Genomic DNA, 14,410 nt, shown 5'->3' with positions numbered 1-14,410 from the left:
GTCTTAATATGGGAACCCCCCAAAAAATTATCAAAACATTCATTTCAATGTTATAAAACTTCATAACACGATTCTAAAAATTGGATGAAAGGATTAAATTGGAAGCAGTGGATGTTAATTAAGAAAAACCATTCATAATATTGATATGGTCGAAATGGAGAAGTGAAGAAAATTTGAAATAAAGTAAAAGGATTCTTGGGATCGACCACCTAACCGAGGTAACCCTGGTCGGGTCGACCGTTTGTTGCTTCGTTCTACACGGTTGAGTGGTTGACTCAATTCGTAGCTTGTCAGGAGTGTGCTCACGACCACGAAAGATGTTGTATATTGTTCTTGAGTAGAGCCTAACCTAACCTATCTTAAAAACAATGACCGACGGCTAATTCCACCTTCCATATATTTTAATTACCTCCCTCTAACACCCCCCACAACCACCACAAGTCGATAAGGGGTTTGGGATGATTTTTAGATTATTACCATAACTTCTTCTTTCAAGGCATATCCACTAATGGATGTTCGCGATAAAATTTTCCATCGCTTCTCTATTTCTTGCAGTGTGTATTAAGGATGGTACATCGTGTACTCCTGTCCACTGCCCGATGTTTCGCAGCGAAAATATTTTCTTCCTTCCGATCCCTCCATTTCCCTCACTTTTACCTTCTATTATTCGTTACGCATAATACGCCCTAGGTACGCCGTTTTTCTCTTCTTAATTAATTCAAATAATTTACGTTGTTTGCCAAAGCGTCTCAGAATTTCTTTAAAGCACCTTAACGATTCCTCGGTGCAGCCACATCTCGAAAGCCTCCAACTTGTTTACTTTGATAACAATGGGCCTTAATTGTGTGTAAAAAAATACTTTTTTTAAAAATCCGGATTTTTATAGCCAAAATATTTATTCCTTCTTCAGCCTTTATCATGATTGATTCTATATATTAACAAGGTTAGAGCAACACTATATTTAGACATTTCTTGTTTACTGGACACCCTGTATTTTACATACATACATACAGTAAGCAAATTTCAAACTCTGGCATTGTTGTCTTCAATACAATATTGTTTAGTTTCTCTCAGGTTCTAAAACAACTAATATCTTTTTTATAATGATGAATATAAAATGTGAACCCACTGATTTTATCGTTTCTGTACACGATGCCATAATTCAGTGTTCAGATGGGATGGGTTCTATGACGGTTTCATCAGATAGTAGGTAGAAAAACATTATTGCCATGGTTCTGTTATATTTTAAATAGAACAACTTGAATTTCAAGAGAGATTTTCGTTGGATTGTTTGTGAATGGGATGGGGACATTATTCATGCGACGTGATTAATATTTTGGGTTTGGCCCCGATATGGAAAAAATTCTCATCGGCAGGATATCTTTTGTAATTTTTAATTGTGATGATGAATATAAGTAAATTAAAGTGGAAAAATTTAACAAAATGATTAAACTCTTACAAGTCTGGCGATAGATATAGGTATAGTTCTTCCAATATCAATTGCAGATTATAAAAACCTTTGCCGACAATTTTGTTTGATATACCAGGTGTAGATACGTCATTTTATAAATTTATTATTTTTATAAACACTTTTAAAAATATGTATATCTTATGCGAGGAAGTATTCGTTTAATGCAATCGAATCTTTTTCGATTGGACGGCATTATACGCCGTTATGCACTTAATTGTAGTCCTACTAAGAACTTAGGAAAAAATCATTATTATACCTCGTTAACTTGCTACAACTGAATATTAAATTTTAAAACGTGAATAGACGAGTAAAATGTACCTTCTCGTAAGGGAGTTTGGTTTAAACAGGGTACCAGATTGTGCCTTTTTGTACTCAATTCCTCTATTAGAACTTCGGTAGTCTTTTATCTGACACAAATAATCTTGTGTTCCGCTATTGATCTCAGCGATCGGATTTCAGTAGTTCTTAAAAGCCGCTTAGTTATGGTGTTGTCTGTTCTGGTCTCTATCGCGTATGTCATTACTGGTCTCACACAGGTCTTGTATGTTCTGACTTTGGTCCTGGTAGTCATATATTCATTTGGCCAATTTGACTGAATTTGGCAAAAAATTTTGATCAATTTAACTGGGATGTCTTCCTCAACCGTCCTATATCATGGTGCGATTCTTATCTTTTCTGTCTCAACCAAAGTTTTTTTTATATAAAAATACATTGCAGCCTTTTTTATTAAACAACACCTTCATGGACCTCGTTGAATCTGTAAAATTCTTAGGGCTTGCTGTGGACAACTTCTTGAAATGGGAGTTACGTATTGTCGCCGTATCTAAAAAATTAAGATCCTCCTGTTTTGCGCTGAGATCAGTTTCCAAAGAACTGAACTTATCCACCTCCTTAACAGTCTATTATGCCCTTAATGAGTCGCATCTCAGATATGCTCTCCCCTTCTGGGGTATGTGTTGTGCGACTCAATTTGAGCGAATCTACAAACTACAACAGAGAGCAGTTAGATATTTACTCGGCTGTAAAAATTCTGACTCTTCCTTCCTTATTCATTTTTGAATCTGTTTGCCTAATTCGTAAGCACGGCTCTCCAATTTCAGTAAGATAGTGGCACGACTATCCACTTAGGAACGCGGAGGATGGCCTTCACCTACTCCACGTTCAGAATTAGTTGAGGGCTCAATATTTTACAATGCAAAAAATGCACAATCACTTGCCAATTGAAATCAAATCGATATATACTTATTAACTAATTATTATCTATTACTATTACTGTAATTTTGTTATTCATTGTGGTTTTATTCTGTATATTGAAATTTTATTATATTTGTATCTTTATTTAGTTATTTTTATGTTTGTTTTTCAGTTTTTACAAGCTTTTGTCTACAAATTGTAACATTTTGTTGGCAATAGAGCATTTCTCACTCTCTACATATATATGTTCCCAATCTTACACCAATGATTTTCAGTTGTTTCCAAGAATGTGCCTCAATTTGTTTGGTGCCGACGTATAAAAATAGAATTCTAGTCCTTGTATTACTGCCATACTTATCCTTTTATGAATTGATACCGTATACTTTAGTTTTGCCCCACCTCTACAATCAAATAACCATAACGAGTTGAACGGTCTTTGCCTGAGTTGATCACCAACAATTAAAAATTGATTTCTACTAAACGATCCATAGAAATGATAGGATATGCAGAACGGTTTTAATTCTTTTGCACGTACCTTTTTCAACGTATCCGGTCATACGCTTCTTGCACATATCAAAATACGAATGTATCATTATAAGAACTACGCAAATTTTGAATTATTGTTATGTTTTGAATAAAATATTTTCAAAAAACTATATTTATATAAAGATTATTATATATGTTTTATTTATTGTGGCGCACAACATTTTTTCAAATATTAATAATAAAATAAAACTATTATGAATCGGAAGTTTCAATATTTTGTTTCGTTTTCAGATCAACACCTTCACAAACAAACAGCAACAGCTCCATATTTAATTCTCTTAGAAGAGTTCAAGGAGCTCTTTCGCCAGCATTGAAAAAGAAATCGGCGCCAAAACAAAATGCAAAAGTTAACACAGAAACGAAATCTGTAGAAAAAGATACAATCAAAGATAAAGATAAAATCAAAGAAAAAGAGTCGGATAAAGAAAGGAAGTTGTGGTTCAGGAGCTCTTCAAAAGTAAATCTTCGCAAGGAACCGGTAAGCAAATGATCAAATTCCTCAGTTTTCTCTTAATCTAAATCAGTATTTCACAACGTGGGGCCCACGCTCCACAGGAGCGCAATTTGATTGTTAAAGGAGGCAATTCAAGACGAGTTTAACTCTTTCGTTCCGAGTCATTTAAATACAATGTTAAATTTCTGTGCTTAATTTGATTATTAGGAATAATCTGATTTGCTCCCCGAGAAACCCCATACTTCTCGCTGTAGTATTTTACAGCTTACAGTTGGTGTTAATATGAAATACGTGTCCATAAAAAGTGTTATAAAACTTTCTTTTTTCAATAAATATATTCATAATATAGGTATAATTAGTATTTCATTTCTTTATCTTTAGGCCAGGTACCGGCCAATTTCCCGGACTATCAATTATCGATTTTCTTGAAAATTGGTAAGAAGGTAGTATTTATCTATAAGCTTAAACTTAGTTTACCTTCAGTTTCTGAAGATGATAACTTGGTTATCGAAACGTGCGTCAAATGTAATTGTGATGTTGGTGTAGTGGTGGTGTAAACTGTGTATTTAGTATGAATTTCACTAACTGTTCCAGAAATTCTAAGTTAATATTTTCCTATTACGTGGAACTAATCGAGTACATCTCTATCTTGTTAATTAAACTGAAAAAAAGGCTGTTGAACTCACACCAACAGTTGATGGCTTAGATGAACTTTTGAAGAGAGTGTACCTTCAGACTCAGATGTGACTGGGGAACAATCCGGTTGATTGGGGTGGAGTTAAACTATAAGGCACTTTAATGCCTACTGAAGATTATATTTTGCCATTGCAAAAAAGGGTGCGGATCGATATGCGGGTGCCGACGAGTGTTGTTTAAACAGGATGCCTATTTTAGACACTAAAGAAGACGTTGATAGCGACGAGGTAGTAGGGCACGTGGACGAACGAGAAGAAGAAGAAGATATTAGTGATGATGAAATATAATTACTCAAAATTGGTTTTTATATTATTTTCTGAATAAAAAATTTTATTGATTTTAAAAATATCTTTATACTTCTACCCACAGAGGATGGTATTTGGAGGGGTTGCTTGAGTACGATTAATCATAAACTTGTTTGACAATATGAACAGATATCGAAGGTTTTTAAATTTTTCACGATAAGGGGTAGTTTTCACCGCTAAAAAATGGAAAACACCCTTCGGCACATGGTAGATTTTGAATAATGGAGTAAGTAGAGTTTGAATCCAAATATATGAGGAACTAATAAAACTCTGGTCGATGCAAAAGCGAAAATATTTGTTTACACAACCACAAAAATGTCAAGTGACTCATACCGATTATTGTCAATCATTCGAATATTCTATTTGCTGATTTAAAGGCTCTTGACATGATTCAAGACAACGTCCAATGCAAGGCAAGACGCAATTTTTCTTGATCAAAAGCATGCACAGATTATTTCATGAAAGGTCCTCCACATGCGACATTATCGATTTGGTGCCATTTTTATTGGGTGTAAATTGGAATTCTAGAGAGAAATGACTTTCTAATCTGCTGCTATTACGACTCTCGCCAAGAATTGCTTAGTTATCTTATGTTTTATTTTCTTTGGGAGTTTTTCAAATATTTTTTCTTCCAATCTCAAAGCTAATTTATCTCGTCTATTTTTATAGCTAAACTCATGTTTCCCCGTGTCCTATCTAGCCAGGGCTTGGCCCACCATCTTCTGGGTGCTGTTTTCTGCCTATCAGACTCCAAAAGTAGGGCAGCAACTGACTAGATTTTCTTGTTTACTTCGCCTAGATTTCTTATTTTCATTTTTTAACCGACCACAAAATATAAAATAAAGGTTAGGAATTAAATGAAAAAATAAAAGAAAAAATGAAATAGGTTATTTGAGGTTAGGAAATTGTTTACTTTTTATTATTTTTATTATTTTAATCTTGCATGTAATTTCTTGCACGTTGCCTTGCATCATATCAACTTGGATGATGTAGACAATGTTTGTGGATTTTTATATATATATCAAATATACTGGATCAAGAAGAACCCACAGAATTACAAAATGATTCAGTTAAAACTATATAAATGAGGGATGGTACCGTTTCCATCATCATATTTAGCTGAATGTGGATTTAGTGCTGTGAAAGATTCACTTGCAAAAAAAATTAACAAAACGTGAAGACATGAAACTGAAGCTAAGCAAATTGGAACCTAACATAAAATATCTATGGAGCAAGCATAAAGCATAAGGAAGCCAGTGAATTAAAATAATAAATTAATATAGAGAAATATTTGAATCCCAGTTTTTCATTATATGTTTTGAAAATTTAATTGCTACTTACTGCTTCTTCGTTAACAATTACTTAGTGATTTCTTCCTAAGACCTTTTAATTCAATTTTCTTTAGTGAACAATCAAAATTTTTATATGTGTTACATAGGAGGGGAGCATAAGAATTTTAAAAGGGCTTGGGTGGGACATGGTACAAAAAAGTTTGGGAAACACTAGTATAAACCCATATATTAATCTAAACGGAGACTATACCCCGTTGGAAAAGTTGAGGTTACAATTATAAGCTTTCAATACATCGTTTGATTAGTTCTTGTATTTTAAGATTTTATAGTTTTTAATTTATTATTAAAGTAGCAAAAAATAAAACTATGTAATGCAATTAAAAACTAAAATATAACGTAAAAACTAAAAGAAAAGATGAAGGAAATGTTCGATAATACTTCCAGAAGTACCTGGCCCAACACATAAAACACACAAATTTTGGAAAAAAATATATTTATTTTTCAACGTAATCTCCTTTTATGTCTATACACTTTCCGTCAAGCGTCACGCTCGTCAAAATAGCCATTAACTTCTTCATTGTTGGAAAATCTTTGACCACCGAACCATTTTTTCAAGTCTTGGAACAGAAAATAATCCGAGGCGGCTAAATCTCACGAATAGGACGCATGAGGTAGTTTAGTTCATCAATTTTGACCATTGCAATAATGGATGTGAGAGCTGGTTCATTGTCTTAATGAAACACTTTCTTCTTAGCTAAATGCAGCCGTTTTTGTTTGAATTTTTCGCTCAAATATTATTAAGTTCGCTTAATACTCGCCGTCGATAGTTTTTTCTTTTTCAAGATAGTCAATGAAAACTGTCACAAAACCGACGCCATAACCTTGCCTGCAGAAGGAGCGGTCTTTGCCTTTTTTGGAGCTGGTTCTCTCTTTTCAGTCCATTGTTTTGATTGTCCTTTTATTTCGGGTGTGAAGGGATGGACCCACGTTTCATCCATAGCTATAAAACGGCGCAAAAATTCGGCTTCATTTCTGTGAAACATTGCCAAACCCTCGATGAAAACATCTTCACGAAGCTGTTTTTTTCCATTGTAAGGAAATGCGGCACCCATCCTCCGCACAACTTTCTCATGTCCAAATTTTTATGCCTACTATGTCTACTAGCTCGTGCACTTTCAGTCTACGATTATTCTATACCGCTTTGTGGATTTTCTTCAACATTTTTACAGTCGTCACCTCATTTGGTCCACCACTGCAATGCTGGTTTTCGCAGGTTGTACGGCCACGTTTAAACTCTGCTACCCAATATTTTACTGTTGATAAAGAAAGAATAGTCTCAATAGAATATAGTTCAGCTTTCATATTGGTTGGGCTAATGCCTTTCAAGTAACGATGACCAATTTTTTGTTGTTTACAAATTCACTGAAAACGATCACAATTGATAGCTAACAAACAAATATCAAACAACGTAGCGTCTTCAAACTTGAAACATATGTTGTATAGATTGTGTACTTTCTAATACAGTAGTAATTTTCTACAACTAACGCTATCTATAGGTAGGGTCAGTTACTGCTGGTTCCATAGTTTTGAAATACGAAAATACATGAAAAAAATTTAAGAAATAATATAAATTTAATTATCAAGGACTAAAATTATACTTCATACATTTTAAGGTATTCGCCTAATCGCTCATGTTTTTACTCTTAAGTGGTTACTAACTCAGCTAGGCACAATCTACAATCTGAAAAACCTCCTATAATCGTATCTTGAAAACACTAAATGAAACAGTGGTTACGTTCTAAAAATAAGTAGTAACCGAATTAATGAAATTATTACAATTGGTTCTTCCACACTGTTTATTTCATTTCTTTTTCTTACGTAACTATCAAACAAAAAAATACGAGAGAACTAATCTACTTTCAATTTTCCAAACAAATGAGCAATAATATTTTACATTCTGACTATAAGAATGAAAAGCATGTGATCAAATTTACCAAAAAATTGAGATATGAGATGACCTTAAGATTTATCTTATTTTTTCTTCCCGCTGTAAATGTTTCTTATTTACCCAAACTATGATTATATTAACAAATAATTTAGAGATATACTTAATTACTTTCGAAATATATCCAATAAAAGTAGTTTTCTTTTTTTGTTTCTATAGATAAAGTCATCAGCCACATCACTCGCTGTCGGTAGTGGTTTACAAAAAGGGTCATCTAGTGAAACTAAGAAAAAACGCCCTGCAACTGTTTTTTCAGATACTAATGTGACATTCAGGAGGTAAGTATTGATGTATACTATTAAATCTTTTGGTCGATTCTATGATAACAAAAAAATTTAAATTACTATTTCTAAATATCTTCCATTAAAATTGGCACCATAATTTGTGAGGATATTGTGGAGCATTAAGATCTCAACAAATTTAAAAAACAGATTTTGAAATAATTTCACGTCAACCTCACTAGTGGGTACATAAGTAAATGTTTAAATTATCTTTTATGGAAAATTATGCTTACTAATTATTTATCGAATGTGGAGCACAGCAGCCAATCAGTAATTTTTCTGCATGCGTAAAAAAAATATGGAAATAACGCGCTCAGCTTAATACGTTTGAAGTAGGGGTGTCAATTGTATTTCAAAATTGATCCTAATAATACTTGATAATCAATTCAATCATTTATATTCCAAATAAAAATAACGGCAAAATTTCATCATTTCATAATTTTTCAACTTATTTATTTATTTAAAGCCTATGCTTCAAATAGAAACAACAAGCGAATACTGCGCATCGTTCGTGCTTGTCGAGGCCCATTTACTTAATAATCGAACTCTACGATACGTAGAGTATGGAGTGAACAAAAGAAATAATATCAAAAATAAAGGATAAAACGTAGCTAAATAAAAATCCTAATTCACCTCTTGAAATCCGATAGATGTTACCATTAACTAACGAATTCGTCATCTCACACATCAGATCTGGCAGTCCGAAGTACGATTAGATGTTCATGTTGGTGGGTAATGACGGTTTTGATCTGTGACAGATCATATCTATAAGATAAAATGACAGATATGGACGGAGAGACAGATCATTCGAAAATCACCTTCGTGTATGTCGTCTAGCTATTTATTCCATGGAATGAAGCACTTCTGGATAGTATTAACATAACTTTTCCTCATTTTCTTAGAGTTTATACAATATTGCTAGATATGGCTTGTGCTTATGTACAAGCAAAGTATACGGATATTTACAATGACATCTCATCATGAACAAGATTTGGTGGTGTTCAGCTTGGGGGGCGCGTCTGAGGTAGCTGGGACCCGTGGAGAGGATGCCTCCTGATCGATAACCGCGCAGAGCCATGTATGGAGTTTCTGGAGGACGGCGACTGAGGGGAAGACCGCGCGTTCGCTTGTTGAGACAGACCCTATCCAGCTAGGGGCTCGATGTTGGAGGCACCATCTCAAGACAGAAAGAATTGGCAGTGGCTCTGGTTCTCAAAGAACCGTAGCGCCGGATAAAGAAGTAGAAGATCTCATCACAAGACTTTTGAAAATATTTATGACCAGAGAAAAGTCAATTTCGTCCTTAGCGAGATGTTGAAGATTCAAAGATTACATTGAATGAAGAGCATCATTTTTTTAGTTAGGTAATAGACAATTAAGCCGAAATATTAGAGAAAGAAGACATTCCATTTTACTCTCGAAGTTTATAATTGGAAACATTGCTACATTTGGAGTACCAAAAATCTATAGGATTTCAACATCGATTGGAATTAAAGGTCTGGTGTAGGGTTTACGCAGATAAATTAATTATGCTAACATGTAGACTATTTGCTAAGTGTGAACAAAAAATATTAGATGTTGTTTATGGCCTGAAATAATCTTCAATCGATGCACATATTTATTGGCATATAATATTACCCCTAAATGGACATCATACTTATATAAAAACTTCAAATCAGATTATGTTAGCGAATAACTATTAATTTTATTATTATTCTTTTTAACTTAGCACTTCTGCTAAGTTTGGATCGGTTTTGTAACACCGAGTTCACACCGTGCACCTAGAGTGTTACTTGATTCGATGAGTAGTCTGTATTATCACAGCACTTTTCGTACTATGTGTGTCTTACTCCGAATCACTGCATTTTTCATTTGGAAGAATTAGGCTCGGTTAACATAATAAACGCATTGTGTGGCAAACACTCCAAACTTAAAAAAATTGCTTGGATGAAAATGGATTAACGGCATAGAAAATCGCACAATTTACGAATTTTCCCAAATATTATAGTTTTGGATTGGAAATTCGCTGGTTTAAGTGTATAGAGTTAAAAACCGATGATGTTAAGAAAGAGAATATGTCTTCTTACAATAAAGTTATTTTTTTTTTTTTGAAAAGTGACCCTTCCCATTCGTATACGAACAATTTTTTTAATTGTACACAGACCGTTTTTTCAATTTTATTCTATATAAAAATAAACCAGCCCACAGTCAAATGGCAACCTATAATTTCAATTATTTCTCTTAAACTGACGTTAAAGTTCTATCTTTTTAATGTAAGTTACTCAACATTCTTCATTTGCATAATTAAAAATCAAATGTAAATCAGCAAAACATTGATATGAAATATGAATATTTAAAAAAGCCTAAATGAGAAACGTTAAAGGCATTTTGTTCTACTCTAGTTATTTATGTATTTCGTATAAATAAACATCTTCATTAATATTCAATTGCTTTCAACTTTTGATCATGATAATGTAATTTACGCATCAGTTAACATTGAATTTATGTTAGATAGTTATGCCTTCCGGCATATTATTGATTATATTGTTGACAGAAAATCTCCAATGTGATGATTGTATTTTATAGTGTATCGCTTTCATACTCAAACAATATTCTACGGTCCAAATTGTTGATAAATTTGATATCAGAGAAAGGCTGCATCAAATGGAATACCAGATAAAATCCTGTACCATAACAAATTCTATTGGTACAATTTTTCAACACTTAAGGTTACCTCTTCAAACACTTATGATGGGGTCTTCCATACAGACCATACGAGTTTTATTGTTAAGACTACTGTTATGATTTATAATAACACTGATGTCAGAGTTGTAGAAATTTCGTCCTTTACCACAAAGTTGTTGTCCACTAATCCGTTTCGATTCTTTACCTGTTGAACCATGCAGCCGTTATAATTACACTAACCATTAAAAAGTTTGCAGTATCGTCATGTGTTGTGGCAGGGTCACCATGTGTTGATTGAAGGGTCGCCAAGCGTTGTAGAGGGCCTCTTGTTTTTATATATGTGTTTTGGCCCATAGAGGTTGTGTAAGTTCTCCGTACAGCTTCTGTTATATTTGTCGTGAATATATAGAGAAAAGTCAACAAAGAAATACGGGTGATTTGTTTTGTTTACTTCAAATTAATTAATTAATACTTGGTGATCAAGACAAAGCAAGGGCCCATCATAAAATGTGCAAAATATGTGAGCAAAATCTGCGCTTGTGGTTTAAGGGTAAGAAAACTGCATTTCGTTTTAGCATTAGTGTGTTATGACACGAACACAAAAATCACACAAACGACTGCTATTTTTGTTCAGCAGACGTGATAGGATTTAATTCGAAAAATAAAAAGAAGATATTACACTAACCTTGATTCATCTATTCATCCAGAGTTCCATAGCTTTAAATACCAGTTCCGCACCCACCTCTTCATTTAGATGACATCCTAAGTGATGCAGAGGACTCAATCTCAACTTTTTTCTCAGATTGAGCTCAATGACCTAATTAGAGACAGGTCTTTCAAAAGATGCAGCCGAATTGCTAGGTTCAAAGGTAAAAAAAGACCTTTTATCATCAGGTACCTCATTTTCCTGGGACAGACATCAAGAAAGAGAATTTACACAGTATTTCACTAAAGAGTGAATTCTGGTTTATTGTAACGAAATGCTTTGAAACAGAATATGATTATTCAGAAACTCATCCAAAACTAGTCTCAAAGCAATCTTGCTGCATAATGGAAATGTATTTGCATCTCTTCCAATGAGACACTCAGTTCCAGTTCATACGGAAGAACATGGATGGTTTGTGATGATGATGGTGATGGTTTGTGAAGATTTCAAAATACTAACAATATTGTTGGGCCAACAGTTAGGTTTTACAAAATTTCCTAGTTTTCTGTTTGTTAGAGAGCTACAGTGGACAACAACTAACTGGTCATCACGACACGGTTTAACTCCTGGCGAGAAAAATGTTATCAATACCACTTTGGTTCCGCCAGTTTTATAGCCACCTCTTCATATCAAATTAAAGCTCATTAAGCAGTTCGTAAAATCATTGCAAAAAGAGAAGGATTCTTTTAGATATATATGTTCCAAGTTTCCGAAATTGTTAAAGTTAAAGGAAGGAGCTTCAACTGGCCCCGATATAAGTAAAGTTTTGTCTGATCCCCTCTTTTCTTTCAAAAATTAAGTGCAGAAATGTTTGGGCAATACCAAGGATTCCGAATATAAAACTTTTGTATAGCGTTAAGGGTGCAAGAGGAGCTTGAAATTTCACTCCGTTTCACACAGTGAAAAATTTCACCAGGATGTATGTCATATCGAGAGACGTTACCAAGGAAGATGGGATGTCAGTATTCTAGTGGACTACTCTGTTGGATGCTTAAACGAGAAACCAAAGAAAGGAACTAAAAACGAATTCGGAGAAGAATCAAACAAAAGAAGAAGAGGTTTCACGAGGAAAAAGAGTAAACATAGTTGTGTATAAATTCAAATAAAAAATGATAATGTGTTTTGAATGATTATTGTGTTTTTATTATAGTAAATGAAGCTATTTTTGAAATCAGCGTACCCAAACATGTAATAAGGTACTTGCATTTTTAAAAAGTATTTATTTTTGGTTTATTAGAGTTCTTGGTATGAAATAATGTCAGAAAGTGAAATATTGGATCAAAAGTGAAAATAATATCCAAATATATAATGGAAAATCGCAAAAATTTCAAATTTTTATCTACATAAGGAAAAGATTCTCATTGGTGCTCAGTTGTGACGTCGTAGGCTTAACAAAAACATTTAACAGTTGTCCGCTTGATGGTTACGAGGTTATCGTTGTCGGCAACGTAGCGTCTGCTGTTATGAAACAGTTTTTATTTATAAGTTACGTATAAATAAAGCTCTTACATTACATAATGACGTTAAAAATTGAAAGCATAATAAACCTAATTACTATAAAATATTAAAATGAATTAAATTTGAATCTTCTTACATTAAAATGATCCTGGCAATAAAAATAATTATATCTCGCAAGCTCGTCAAAACGACCAACACTATCAAACCATTTCAGTTGTATATTAAAATTTCTTGGTATCATAAAAAAGATTTATCAGGTGTTTTAGTCGTGGTATTTTTACATCTTGGCACAAAACACGATTTATATACCATTTTTCAAGTTAATAAAAGCTCAATAAAAACACTTATTTTAGAATAACCGAGAGAATAACTGTCGTATTTACTTAAATCATATGTTCAGTGTTTATTTTATACTATGACGTCACGCAATATGGCGGCTTTACTGAAATGTTTGTACTACCAATAAAATTTTTGAATTTTCAATACTTTATTTCTTCAATACAAAAATATCTCATGCAGCTGAAAAAAATATTTTTATACAGACCTGTGTTATTAAACTATTCTGTGTGAGAATTTGAATTGTTATGTCTGCACTATATTAAACTTTTTTTAATGTTTTTCCTTTTTTCTTCTATGTATTTTCTATAGTTTACACTTCTTGAACATTATTCACAAAAAAGTTACTATGGATATTTTATTTTAATATCCAAATAGAATATATCCATACACTCATCTAAAAATTCCATTAGTAATATTTGTAAACTATTATTTTTGCCTCGAAACCGAATAAATTGTTTCTTGAATACAAGGTAGTTAGTTAATATGTCTATAGATTCAGCTAACGATATATCATAATGTCGGAATAGTCGCATGTTTGAAAAGAATCTCTGGGATGCTAGAGTGATTTATTACATCTTAGGGAACAAATAAATGGCAAACATCTGTATATAAGATTATTCAACCGTAAATAAATGTTTTAAAATTCTTCTTTCATCTGAAGGTAGGTATAATAAATGAAGTTACATTTGCCCATTCCCTTATTTACTGTATATAATTGTTTACAATAAATAGTTTACCCTTCTATGGGAGTAAGGTTGACATATGGATTGGTTATACAATTGATGTCTGAAAAAATCAAATGCAATTTTTTTGATTCGTCCAGTCATTAATCTCTTGTAGAAACTTTTCAAAATGATCTAAAAGTATTCCTCAGATACTTATAAATATGTAAAGATGTTGAATACGGTAAAAGTATCCATCAGTTTCTTAGGGGATTAGAGGAATTTTTATGTGGGACTAGGTAACCTAGCGAATTTT

General features: G+C 33.1%; 1 protein-coding gene across 5 annotated transcripts in view; it reads left to right on the top strand.

Annotated features, from left to right (window-relative positions):
• LOC130892099 (cytospin-A-like) overlaps window positions 1-14,410 on the top strand; it is a 161,390-nt gene that overhangs the window by 52,606 nt on the left and 94,374 nt on the right. For all 5 annotated transcript variants that reach the window (XM_057797343.1, XM_057797339.1, XM_057797340.1 and 2 more), the window contains exons 3-4: window positions 3,443-3,689; window positions 8,123-8,241. In XM_057797343.1, coding sequence (XP_057653326.1) covers window positions 3,443-3,689; window positions 8,123-8,241 — 366 coding nt within the window. The remainder of the gene's footprint in view (window positions 1-3,442; window positions 3,690-8,122; window positions 8,242-14,410) is intronic.

The sequence above is a fragment of the Diorhabda carinulata genome, chromosome 3 (assembly GCF_026250575.1).
Source record: "Diorhabda carinulata isolate Delta chromosome 3, icDioCari1.1, whole genome shotgun sequence".
Classification (NCBI taxonomy): Eukaryota; Metazoa; Arthropoda; class Insecta; order Coleoptera; family Chrysomelidae; genus Diorhabda; species Diorhabda carinulata.
Note: the sequence above shows the minus strand (reverse complement) of the source record. Positions and strands in the feature narration are given on the sequence as shown.